This window comes from Macrotis lagotis, chromosome 8, assembly GCF_037893015.1.
Source record: "Macrotis lagotis isolate mMagLag1 chromosome 8, bilby.v1.9.chrom.fasta, whole genome shotgun sequence".
Taxonomy (NCBI): domain Eukaryota; kingdom Metazoa; phylum Chordata; class Mammalia; order Peramelemorphia; family Peramelidae; genus Macrotis; species Macrotis lagotis.
This window is the reverse complement of record NC_133665.1, coordinates 141,077,923-141,090,624: the sequence shown is the minus strand read 5'-3', so window position 1 is coordinate 141,090,624 and position 12,702 is coordinate 141,077,923. Positions and strand designations below refer to the sequence as shown.

Below are 12,702 nucleotides of genomic sequence, written 5' to 3'. Positions count from 1 at the left end.
TCACACAGAAATGACTTTCAAAACATAATCTGTCTGCATTTGCACACCTTTAATCCTCCTTATGAACTTCTTCTTTGTGTTCTACCCTTCCAATAATTATCTCTTTCCCTGAGAGAGTTCCTGCCTTCAAAGTTGGCCTTGAGGCAGCAGAGAGAATGTACAAAGCCCCTGGCTTCCATATTCAGTTCTGTTGCTTAGCTGGGCAGCAATGGGCAAAAAATTATTTAACTTTTCTCAGGCTTTGTTCTTTCATTTGTAAAATGAAGATAATACTTAAGTGGCTTGCTTCACAGCTAAGCGAAAAGAACTTTAAACCTTGTGAGTCCCTCTATAAACAGAAGCTATAAAAGTTCTGAAGCCAACAGGCAGCTCTTTTCTTGTTCTAGCTCACCTTATATACCTCTTGCCGGAAGGAACCCCCAAGAGCTTCAGCTTCCCTATCTGAGGAGCCCCCCTTACAGACTGGCCCTCTGGCTGGGTGCAAGGCCTATTGGTACCTGCCCTAACTTCCCAATCTTATTAAAGATTTTATTTGAGTTTTCATCTAACCCTTCTGGACAGCTATTTGGAACTACGCCCAAAGGGCAACAAAAATGTGCATACCCTTTGACCCAGCAATACCACTACTGGGTCTATATCCTGAAGAGATGATGAAAAAGGGTAAAAACATCACTTGTAAAAAAATATTCATAGCAGCCCTGTTTGTGGTGGCAAAGAATTGGAAATCAAGTAAAAGTCCTTCAATTGGGGAATGGCTTAGCAAACTGTGGTATATGTATGTCATGGAACACTATTGTTCTATTAGAAGCCAGGAAGGATGGGATTTCAGGAAAGCCTGGAGGGATTTGCATGAACTGATGCTGAGTGAGATGAGCACAACCAGGAAAACACTGTACACCCTAACAGCAACATGGGAGTGATGTTCAACCTTGAAGGACTCGCTCATTCCATCAGTGCAACAATTGGGAACAATTTGGGGCTGTCTGCAAAGGAGAGTGCCATCTGTATCCAGATAAGGAGCTGTGGAGCTTGAACAAAGTTCAAGAACTATTCCCATTAATTTAGAAAAAAAACAGATACCTTATTGTCTGATCTTGTCACCTCTTACACTTCTTGTCTCTTTAAGGATATGATTTCTCTCTCATCACACTCAATTTGGATCAAGGTACAGCATGGAAACAAAGTAAAGACTGACCTTGTGCTTTGGGGGGGAGGGAAGTAAGATTGGGGGGAAAATCCCCCCCCCCACAGAAAGCAATCTGTCAGTCTTTACTTTGTTTCCATGCTGTACCTTGATCCAAATTGGGTGTGATGAGAGAGAAATCATATCCTTAAGGAAGAAACAAAAAGTATAAGAGATAACACTAACTTCCCAATCTTAACACTTCTTGATCCTCAATTTGTATTCTATGTCTACTGGTGCTAAAATCTCTGGTCCAGGTAGTTGCCACTGGTCAAGGTGCTTTTTGTTCTAGGATTAACCATCGACATACCAAAGGACCAGGTGGGCATCCTTTGGCTTTGTGTGAACCACAGAGGCCCTGGGAGGTGTCCAAGCTACCTGGTAAAGAAGGGAGGAAGATTTGTCTTGAAGACAGATACTTTTTTTTTGTAATTATCTTTTTTTTTAAGGTTTTTTAAAAGGCAAATGGGTAATTATTAAGTGTCTGAGGCCGGATTTGAGTTCAGTTCCTCCTGACTCCAGGGCAGGGGTTCCATCCACTGCGCCACCTAGCCGCCCTTTTTTCAATTATCTTAACAAACATTTCTTTCTTTTTTTTTTAAGGTTTTGTATTTTTGCAAGGCAATGGGGTTAAGTGGCTTGCCCAAGGCCACACAGCTAGGTAATTATTAAGTGTCTGAGGCTGGATTTGAACTCAGGTACTCTTGACTCCAGGGCCAGTACTTTATCCACTACGCCACCGAGCCGCCCACAAACATTTCTTAAAGTAAGAAAACCCTTACACCATGGCAGGAAGGCAAAGTCAGAAGCCCGATCCTTCTCCATCATAGATCACCACTTACCCAAGCCACAATTGCATGGAGGGGCTGGAATCAATCCCTGGTTGCATAGCTCATCATTTCCCTGGAAATCAGAATCCCAGGGCCAGAACCGGGCCGGGCCAGTGACCCCCAGGGCAGAGCAGGGCCGGGGCCACTCACTCACCCCCAGGGCAGAGCCAGGCCGGGCCACTCACTCACCCCCAGGGCAGAGCCAGGCCGGGCCACTGACCCCCAGGGCAGAGCTGGCCCGGGGCCACTCACTCACCCCCAGGGCAGAGCAGGGCCAGGCCACTGACCCCCAGGGCAGAGCCGGGCCGGGCCGGGGCCACTCACTCACTCACCCCCGGGCAGAGCCAGGCCGGCCCGGGGCCACTCACTCACTCACCCCCGGGCAGGGCCGGGCCGGGGCCACTCACCGACCCCCGGGCCGGGCCACCCACCTTTCCTGCGCACGTGATCATGGTGTTGTAGTAGATTCCGGCCCCGTAGTTGTTCTGCACTTTGGCGATAAACTTGGGCCCAAACACTCTCAAGAAGGAGTAGTGCGCGCGGTTCTTCTGCAGGTTCTTGGCGTGCCAGGCCACGGGGTCGTCCACGGTGAACACGAAGTCCAGCATGAGGTCCTGGGGGGCGGGGGGCGTTACACAGGGGAAGGCCGGGCCGGCGCCGGCCCCGCGGGGGTCCCCCCTCCAGGGCGGGCATGGGCCCGCAAAGGCTGGGGCCCTGGGGCGGACCGGGGGGCTCCCCCCCCCCCCCCCCCCCGGGGCCGGGGCAGGGGGCGTGGCCGAGGCGCACGTGGCCGGGGCGTGGCCGAGGCGGCCCGGCGCGTCCCTCCCGGCCCCGCTCACCTTGCGGCCGCCGTTGGGCCCGGCCTGGCGGTACACCCCGGAGCCGTAGGCGAAGGCCAGGCTCAGGTTCTCGGGGAAGTTGGTCAGGATCTGGCGGAACGTCACCCCCGAGACCGACGGCGACATGACATGGAGCGGGAGGGCGCCGGCCGGAGCCCCGCCGCGGGGGCCAGGGGCCGAGGAGCCGGGAGCCACCACGGCGCACGCGCGGCGCCGGCCTCCTCCGCCGGCGCGGGGGGCGGGGAAAGAGGAGGGCCCCGGGCGGGAGGGCGGCGAGGCTGGCGCTGCAGCGCCCCCGGGCGGCCGGAGGAGCGCCGCCCGCGGGCCCCGCCCCCTTCGCTTCCGCCCCCGGGAAGGCTCCCAGAGGGCCGCAAGCGTCCTTTAGGGTGATAGGTCGGTGTTAATGTGGACCCCTGCAACATCCACAGACAGAGATAATACATAGGAAATGTATGTGTTATAGAGAACGTGTAAAGCAGGCGTGTGCTGCTTACACAAAAATATACAATCAATAAATATATGTTATACAATATAGAATATAAATGTAGAATATAGACTACAAACATATGTAATATACATATTAAATAAATAATTAAGGATATAACGTATATAAGTAAATAGAAAAATAAAATAAATATAAATATATAAAATAATACATAAAATCAGTAATTTTTATAAATTTCGACCTCACCATAAACATTAGTTGTATGTGAAAACAAATCACTTAATTTACCATCCACCTGCTTTAATTTCCACATTTATAAAATGAGTATAAATAATACCATCTAGGGTGATATTATTTAGGAGCATAGATGTAATGAATGATAAATATATTTATAAATTCAAACCTGACCATAAACATGAGTTATATGTAAAAACAAATCACTCCATTTACCATCCGCCTGCCTTAATTTCCTGATTTATAAAATGAGTATAAATAATACCATCTAGGGTGATATTATTTAGGAGCATAGATATAATAAATGATAAATAAAAATAATATTTATAAATTCAAACCTGACCATAAACATGAGTTGTATGGGAAAACAAATCACTTAATTTACCATCCGCCTGCCTTAATTTCCACATTTATAAAATGAGTATAAATAATACCATCTAGGGTAATATTATTTAGGAGCATAGATATAATGAATGATAAATAAAAATATTTATAAATTACATAAATTATATAAACAATATATAAATTATATAAATATTAAAATTTATGAATTTTAAATATTTATAAATTCAAATCTGACCATAAACCTAACTTGCCTGTGACTTGTGGACAAATCCTAATTCATCCTCTATCTGCCTTATTTTCCTCATTTGTAAAATGGGGATAAAGAAGAGTACCTACATTCCAGGGTGAATGTGAGAATAAAATGAATTCATTAACTTAATTAAATTATGCAATAGTTAAATTCATTTAAATTATATAGTATATATTACTTAAATTAATTGAAATCAATTTATAAAATTAAATGAATTAAATGTATTGGAAATCAACTGCAACAAATAGACACCATTTGTAAATTTGCAAAGCTGTGTAAATGCTAGAAGTTAGGGGGTGGGGGGAGCAAGGACTGAGGACCATCTGTTTTTTTGTTTCCTCACTGTCTAGTTAGCACCAAGAGGTTGACACCTATTATACTTTGAATGAATGCTTGTCCACTCACCAATTGGTTTTTCTACATTATAGGTGTGTGTACATATATGTATATATATACATGGAGAAAGAAACTTGTGATTGTATTGATTTAAGGATCTTCTGGCAACTCCCTACTATAAAACCAGGAGACAAAGATAAAACCCATTTGGGGCCAAGGAGGCCAGGAAGGTGGGTGGGGTGAGGATGGAAGGTTGGGAAGGTTAGTAATGGAAGGTTGCTCTTGGAGAAGGCTCAAGTTCCTCTTGTAAGACTTTGACAAAAATCACAGGACATGGTTCACTTCTTCCCTAAAGAGCTCCTGTCAGCTTGGAACCACAGCCTTCTGGACCTCACCCCTCCTTGGTCAATCTTCAATGCTGTCATATTCAAGCAAGCTTCTTGTTTTCATTGAACTTGGAGGAAGTTATGCTTCTTTAGGTGCTGGGGGCATTATTCCCATTTCTTCTCCTTTAGGAGGGCCTTTCTCAGCTCTACACTGGGCACTACAATGTTCAGTCCTGGGGAATGGTACCTGGTTCCTGACCCCACCTAAGTATCCAGGTTCTTTAAGCTTTAGTTTTTGACTCAAGGCTAAGTCTTCCTAATGCATATAATGTGGTTAAGATATGGTACAATCATTTATTTCCTATAGACAGAAGTAGTACTAGCTAATTTATGTTTAAAGATCTACAAGCTACCTTATATATCATGATATATACATTATAAAATAATAGATATTCTATTCAAGTATAAGACATTAACATGTATTTATCTAAGATGTATATATGTATACACACACATATATATCAATATCCATTTCTATATTAGTATCTATGCTATCTATCTATCTATCTATCTAGACATCTCTTGAGTTTCTCAACAATCTCATAAAATAATTGGTTTTTATTCATCTCATTTTAGAGATGGAGACACTGGCTGAGATTATATGACTTCTCCAATATGACATAGCTGGTATCTAAGGTAAGATTTAAAGTGAAGTCTATACATTTTTCTTCTATTTTTTTCACTTGATAAGTATTTTTCCTTCCTGCCCCCCCAAGAAAAACAAAACCCTTGTATAGTCAAGTTAAACAAATTCACATGATGACCATGTCCAAAAAAGTGTGTGTCTCATTTTACATATTAAGTTCATCACCCTGTATCAGGAAATAGGTAGTATTCTCTTTCATCAGTCCTCTGCAGTCATGATTGGTCGTTGTACTGCTCTGAGTCCTTTTATCATCTAAAGTTTGTCTTTAATAGGTCATCATTTGTTGTTATGAGTCTGCTTATTTTATATTAATTCATAAAAGTCTTCCTAAGTTTCTCCAAAACCCATCTATTTCAAAATTTCTTTGGGCATAAAAATGTTTCCTAGCACAAGGGATGCCCAAATTAATGGGCATCTTCTTAGTTTCCAGTTCTTTGCTGGCACAAAAAGAGTTGCTAAAATATGTTGTTGGTACATGTGGGTCCTTTTCCTCTTTTAATATCTTTAAGGTATATGCCTAGTGGTGGTATTGCTGGGCCAAAGGGGATGCACAATTTAGTAAATTTGGGGGCATAGTTCCAAATTGAAGGGCTGGATCAATTGATAGTTCCACTAACCATGCATAATTTTTTTTTTTTTTAGTTTTTGCAAGGCAATGGGGTTAAGTGGCTTGCCCAAGGCCACACAGCTAGCTAATTATTTAGTGTCTGAGGCCAGATTTGAACTCAGGTACTCCTGACTCCAAGGCCAGTGCTCTATCCACTGTGCCACCTAGCTGCCCCTAACCATGCATAAATTTGTGCCTATTTTCTCACAGCCCCTCTAACATTTGTTATTTTCCTCTTTTGTCTGCTTTGCCAGTCTGATGGTTTGAGGTAGAAGCTTGGAGTACCTTTAATTTCCATTCCTCTAATTATTAGTGATTTGAAACATTTTTCCCAATGGCTTTTGATAGCCATTTGCACTATTCATTCAAAAATCTCCAGCTCCATTTTTTTCTCTAGTAATCATTTTTTTTTTCTGATGAAGTTACAGTCCTTATCCTATACTCAATAAACCCAGGGCCTATGAACCTTGAGAACTGTAAAGGTTATATCCAAACCTGGATACATCCACCTTGAGAAAATTATACTTACTCAGGAAAGGTCATAAAAGTGTTTCCAGAGGCCCAGGAGCAAACTTGCTTGGTTGAATCCATATCCCATGTGGGAGCAAAGAAGAAGGGGAGAGAGAGGAGAGAAGAATGGTGCTTTGTCACCCTTCATCCTCCCCTCCCAATGATGCAGAAGACTTATGCAAATGGAGAGGGGGAAGGAAGAGAGAGAGGTTGAAGTTGTCTCTTCTTTTTAATGGATGTAGCCCCTGAGACCCAGTGCCCTTTGGAGTGGGCAGGCAGGGGTAGGGCCAAGGGACTACCCAGTGTGTATCAAATCATTCCAAAGGACCAAGTTCTTGTATCATGGAGTCACAAGTGGTCAGAAGTAGTCATGACTTCATCAGATTCATGCACATGGGGGTCAGTGGGAAGCAAGCAAGGAATCCCTACATGCTTTATGAAATCCTTGTTACACCCAGAATCACAAGATGAGAACCCTCTTTACATCATACTTGACAAGTGGCCACCCACTCTTTTTCTAAAGACCTCCAATGAGAGCCATCCTCTCCAATTCTGGTTGTTTTGCTGAAAAAAGATCATGCTAATATTTTTTTCTTTACAAATACCCTTATTTTCCTCATTGGGCTATTAGTCACTGACAGCTGTGGTAGAGTGAAAATAATACTGAATTTACAGTCCAAATATCTGGATTAGAATCCTGGCTCTGCTACTTGTTGCCTGGGTAACCTTGGGCAAATGACTTAACCTTACCATTCCTCAGCTTAGCCTCTTGCAAAATGGAGACCAGTGAAGTGGGTGGTTTAGGCATGGAGCCAAAATATAGGATAAAACAGATGGGCAGCTCATATGATATTATGTAATGGCATCTGTGTATATTCATGGAACTCCAGGGTGTTGAACACATTCTCTATTGAGGATCTATGAGAAGAGGTAGACAAGAATTAAAGACCAGGATTAAAGATTAGGGTAAGAAGAAATTTTAGAGACCAGTTACTCCAGTGCTTTAATTTTCTAGAAGAGTACTCTGAATGGGTAGGAGGAAGGAAAGGGCCCTCAGAATAGGGAAAACAGAAGGAAAATCTTTGTTGAGTCATTCAGTCGTGTCTGAAGCTTCATGAATCCATGGACTATGTCCATGGACTTTTCCTGGCAAAGATACTTGAGAAGTTTGCCATTTCCTTCTCCAGTGTGTCCCCATTCCACAGATGGGGAACTGAGAGAGATAGGGAAGAGACCTACCTGGAGTCACACAGCTGGTAAGTGTCTGGGACTCAGACTTCCTGACTTCAGGTCCAGCACCCTAACCATTATGCCATCAGTTCTTGGAGTGAGGTGGGGGTGGAGGTGGGCAAAGAAAAATGAATTGTGCTTAAGCTTGCTATAGGTAAATGCCATTACTAATCTTACTTTTTTTTTTTTTTTTTAGTTTTTGCCAGGCAATGGGGTGAAGTGCCCCACGGCGACACAGCTAGGTCATTATTAAATGTCTGAGGCCAGATTTGAACTCAGGTACTCCTGACTCCAGTGTTGGTACTCTATCTAATGTACTACCTAGCTGCCCCTTATTCTTATTTTTTAAAGTGAGTTTCAGGGTGGTTAGGTGGCTAGGAGTACCTGAGTTCAAATCTGGCCTCAGACACTTAATAACTACCTAGCTGTGTCGCCTTGAGCAAGCCACTTCACCCCATTGCCTTACAAAAACTAAAAAACTAACTAACTAACTAACTAAATAAATAAATAATAAAGTGAGTTTCAGGAAGTTTGGAGTACTATGCAACTGAGAGAATAGAAATAAAAGTGACCTACTTTATATGATGTTATGGAACTAATAGTAATTCTGTTAATTCTAAATTAATGCTTTTACTTAAATTCTAAACTAATAACAAATTCCCATTTCTTCAGCAAGTTAAGATTTCTAAAGCACTTTCCTTATAATAATCCTACAAATTAGGAAACTCAAATATATTACTACCATTTTATGGAAGATGAAATTGATATATGAGAGATTAAGTGATTTCATAGCTAATAGTCAGAGCCTGGATTCTAACTCTTAAGTCCAACATTTTGTGAAAAGACTTGGATTCCAATTCTAACTTTAATAATTATCCTTGAAAAATCATTAATCCCTTTCTTGTCTTTATTTTCTACATTTGTAAAATAAGAAACTTTTCTTCCATCTTGAAGTCCTATAGTTCTGTAATCTCACACAGGTCAGTAGAGTTCTAGGCTTCCAATCAGGAAGATCTGAGTCCACATTTGACCTTAGACATTTATTGGTTGTGTGACCCTGAGCAAGTCACTTTATCTCTGTTTCAGTTTCCTCAACTATAAAATGGGATAATAGCACCTACTTCCCAGGGTTGTTGTGAAGATAAAATAGCATATTGTAAAGGTCTTTGCAGACCATATGGCAATGCTTGCTTATTGCTGCAGAATGCTAGCTTTTGTTGTTATTATTATTATGCATTCAAAGTGGGGCAACTAGGGAGTTCTTTTTTTTCTTTTTAGTTTTTTGAAAGGCAATGTGGTTAAGTGGCTTGCCCAAGGCCACACAGCTAGGTCATTATTAAGTGTCTGAGACCAGATTTGAACCCAGGTACTCCAGACTCCAAGGCCAGTGCTTTATCCACTGCCACCTAGCCACTCCAACTAGGGAGTTCTGTTGCCCTGTGCTTGACCCAAGCAATAATCAGATAACTGATTAGATGCTAATCTTCATCCCTATGAAACCCAGTGGAAAAAGCACCAGATCTGGGGTCAGAGTTCAAAGCTGTGTGACCCTGGGCAAGTCATTTAACCCTATTGGCTTCTTCTTCTTTAAAATGAGCTGGAGAAGGAAATGGCAAACTACTCTAGTATCTTTGCCAAGAAAACCCCAAATAGGGTCACAAAGAGTTGGACATGGCTGAAATGCCTCAACAACAATGAGACTGAGTAACTACCAAATTCTCTTTGATTCTCAGAGAACTGTTCACCATTCTCCCTTTAGCTCTATTGATGATATTGCTCTTCTCCTTAGTCTTGGGTTTTTAATTTGTGGAGTTACTCAATTTTCCCATTTGGGACCCACCAACTTAGGAAATTCCTTTACTTCACACCTTGTCCATGTTGTGTATGCTATTGCTCAAGCCTAGATACATTTTGAACAAGTTGTTTAATGATATTAAAGAAATAGTAGTGAAGCATTAGCCACAGATAACTATATTTCAGAAAAGACAAATATCTTAGTTTTCCTCCCTCCCCACCAGGGTGGTCATTCATTCCAACAGGCTCTCGCTCTAAGACTGAACAAACCCAATTCAGGTGCTTAACTCAGCTTCCCAAATTGCACTGCTATGAGATGGGAAAAGATGTTAGCCACTTTGGGAGCCCAGAGGGCTAAGCCTGGTGTACTTAATTTGCTGTGGCACATCGTATCTTACTACTGCTATTCTTTGACCATCGTTGGCATTCTTTCAGGGAGCTTCTATCCTTGTTTTTCTATCCCTCCTACCAATAACTCACTTATTGATGGGTTGGATGAGACCTGCTAGGGTTTTTTCTGCTAGTGTAATAGAAAATGTCTCTGTTGGGTTCAGTGTGCCCTGACATGGGAAGGAACTCTCTCTGAGGCCACTATTTCTGTGAGTCCTTATCTCTGACTTCCTTCTTGTTTAACTCTGCCTTGTTTCTTTAATTTCTCCAGAACAAGCAAAAACAATCTAGGCTGTGTCCACCTAACCATCACAATCATAAATCTGGCATCCATAGCATCAAGAAGTAACAGTTGTGGTTTGGTTATCATTATTTCTCTTTTCTCTTTCATCTTTAATGAAGTTCAAGTCAAGGAGCATCTGCTATATGAGAATCTTCTTGATCTTTCCAACTGATCCTTCCCCTGCCCCATAATGAAATTACTTTGTTTATATAACAGGGACTAGTCTGAGTTTGCACAGATCTCCTAACATGGGAATCTGATGAAGGTAGTCTTTCTTATTACAGATTTCAGTCAATTCAAAGGCCTTACTATGTGTCTGACACAACGAATTGTCTTTCCTTTTGTGTTTATTGGTATGCAGAAATGAAGACAATTCTTACCTGCAAAGAACTTATTCTAAAATAACACATTAAAGTAGCACATAAAAAAGAATTGAAGAAGTGAGTTTGGGAGGGAAATGACATGGGAATAAAAATCTGGACAGTCAAAGAGGCATCATGGCAAAGAATAAAGATGTAATTGGCCTGAGCTTTCTCCTTAAAAATGGAACCTGGGGAAAACTGGCCCAAGAGAGAGAGAAGGTGGTCCATGGGTGCAGTAAACTTCCATCAGAGGTCTCTATGACATGGTAGAGAAAGTGAAGAATGAAACTTCTGCAGCAGCTTCTCCTTATGTGGGCAGTGGAGAAGAAAAGCCAGATGGCAGAACAGACTATGCCTACTCATTATTTGGAATAACTCTTCGGAGTGCAATGACTTCATTGGCCACGAGGCGGTGCTTAGAGCTACTCCTGGACTCTTCCCATGGGCAGCTATAGACTGCCTGCCTCTGTGTAGGCTGCCCTCTTACTAGGAAAAGCTGCCGTCCTCCTTCTGTCCATCTGTCACTGATCTTGGGTTTAAAATATAAAAGACCATTCTCATATAATATTTCATAATATTTTAAATGACCTCGAACCCTCATTTCCCCTGAAGATTCTTTTCTCCTTCCTAAATTTGTATGACCCTAAGGACCACAAATTCATATCATAGATCAGAGCCCATTTAGCAAATTGAATCGAAATTGAAAAGTTACAGAAGTAAAGCCCAAGGCTTTCTGGTCAATATATAGAAATGTCTACTTCCCCTCTAAAAATCTTTACCTGAGGGTTGCCACTGAACCCAGGTGACCTTTTTAGAGATATCGTTCCTGAACTTCTCTCTCATTTTAAAAATGTTATGGATTTACTTCATTTTTGAATACATCTTACTTCCATCACTAACCAGAGTCAGTCCTTGTAACAACAGCAACAACAACAACAAAACAAACAAAAAAGTAAAGGGAGAGAAATTGTTAAAACATAATTAACCAGCTTATCAATTATGATATAGATATATATATATATATATGTATGTATGTAACATTCCATTCTTGTGGCCCTCCACCTCTACACACAAGAGAATCCAGATCTTCCCTGAGCCATTTTAACCTATGCTCCACTTTCTAAATAAGTGGAGAAAAAGAGAAGGACTTGTCTGGCCAACATCTTTTGCTCCTGGGAATCTGGCAGCTACTTCTCAGAAGATTGCCAGGCAAATGTCCTCTGGTCCTGATGGCCACCACTAATTCACTTAGCAAGCTCTCTGCCCACAATTTATTTCAAACTGGTTTGCCTTGTGTCCTTATCTCTGCTTTGGCTGTCAGTTTTAATTGATAGTTCAGAAGCTGACAGTTCAGCCCCTGTATGTTCTGGAGTGAGATAGAAAAGGAAATGGAATAATTTAATCAATACGCAAAGGAGCTCCCTTTAGGATGCTGTAAGCTATCTGTCTCTGGGGCTTCTCCTTGGTATTCCTGGCATACTTGGTGCAAAAACAAAACAAAGAAAAAAACCTCCTACTCTCCTGGTTTTAAGCTTTTTCCACTCAAAGTGACAATTACTATCCTTTTGGGGGGGCAGTCTTCTTTATTTTAATAGTTCCTGGCAGTTTATTCTTGACCCCTTGACTTTACTATTCTTGAATGGCACCTAACAGATCCTGGTTCTTACAGAAGAGGGGACCTAAGCTGTTTTAAACATAGTATTTATATTTGCATTTTTTGTCTATGTACACGTGGTTCTTCTGCCCACCAGGAGAATGTCAGTGTCTTGGGATGTGAACTGTTTCATTTTCCTTGTCTCACCAGACCCCTGGCACATCAGAGGGGATTGAAAAATGCCCATTGAAGTGAACTGGTGAATTCTCCATTTTCTGAGAATGCAAGACAATTTGAGGTATCATTTGAAGGTTTCTGCAGCCAGATCTAATGATGATTTCAGAACTCTTCAGGATCTGACAGCTCCCAGCATAAAGGAAGGAAATTGTAGTCCTTGATAGCTCTAGGTCATCACTTGCAAAGATTTCTTAAACAGAA

The 12,702-nt window shown here is 41.8% G+C and overlaps 1 protein-coding gene across 3 annotated transcripts in view; it reads right to left on the bottom strand.

The window, feature by feature from the left end:
- TAMM41 (TAM41 mitochondrial translocator assembly and maintenance homolog) overlaps positions 1-3,074 on the bottom strand; it is a 31,922-nt gene extending 28,848 nt beyond the window's left edge. For 2 of the 3 annotated variants that reach the window (XM_074198548.1, XM_074198547.1), the window contains exons 1-2: positions 2,853-3,074; positions 2,445-2,627 (exon numbers count right to left, since the gene is read on the bottom strand). In XM_074198548.1, the coding sequence (XP_074054649.1) occupies positions 2,445-2,627; positions 2,853-2,978 (309 nt within the window). In that variant the 5' untranslated portion in view covers positions 2,979-3,074. The remainder of the gene's footprint in view (positions 1-2,444; positions 2,628-2,852) is intronic. The other variant, XM_074198546.1, reaches the window with a different exon arrangement.
- Positions 3,075-12,702: the final 9,628 nt, after the last annotated feature.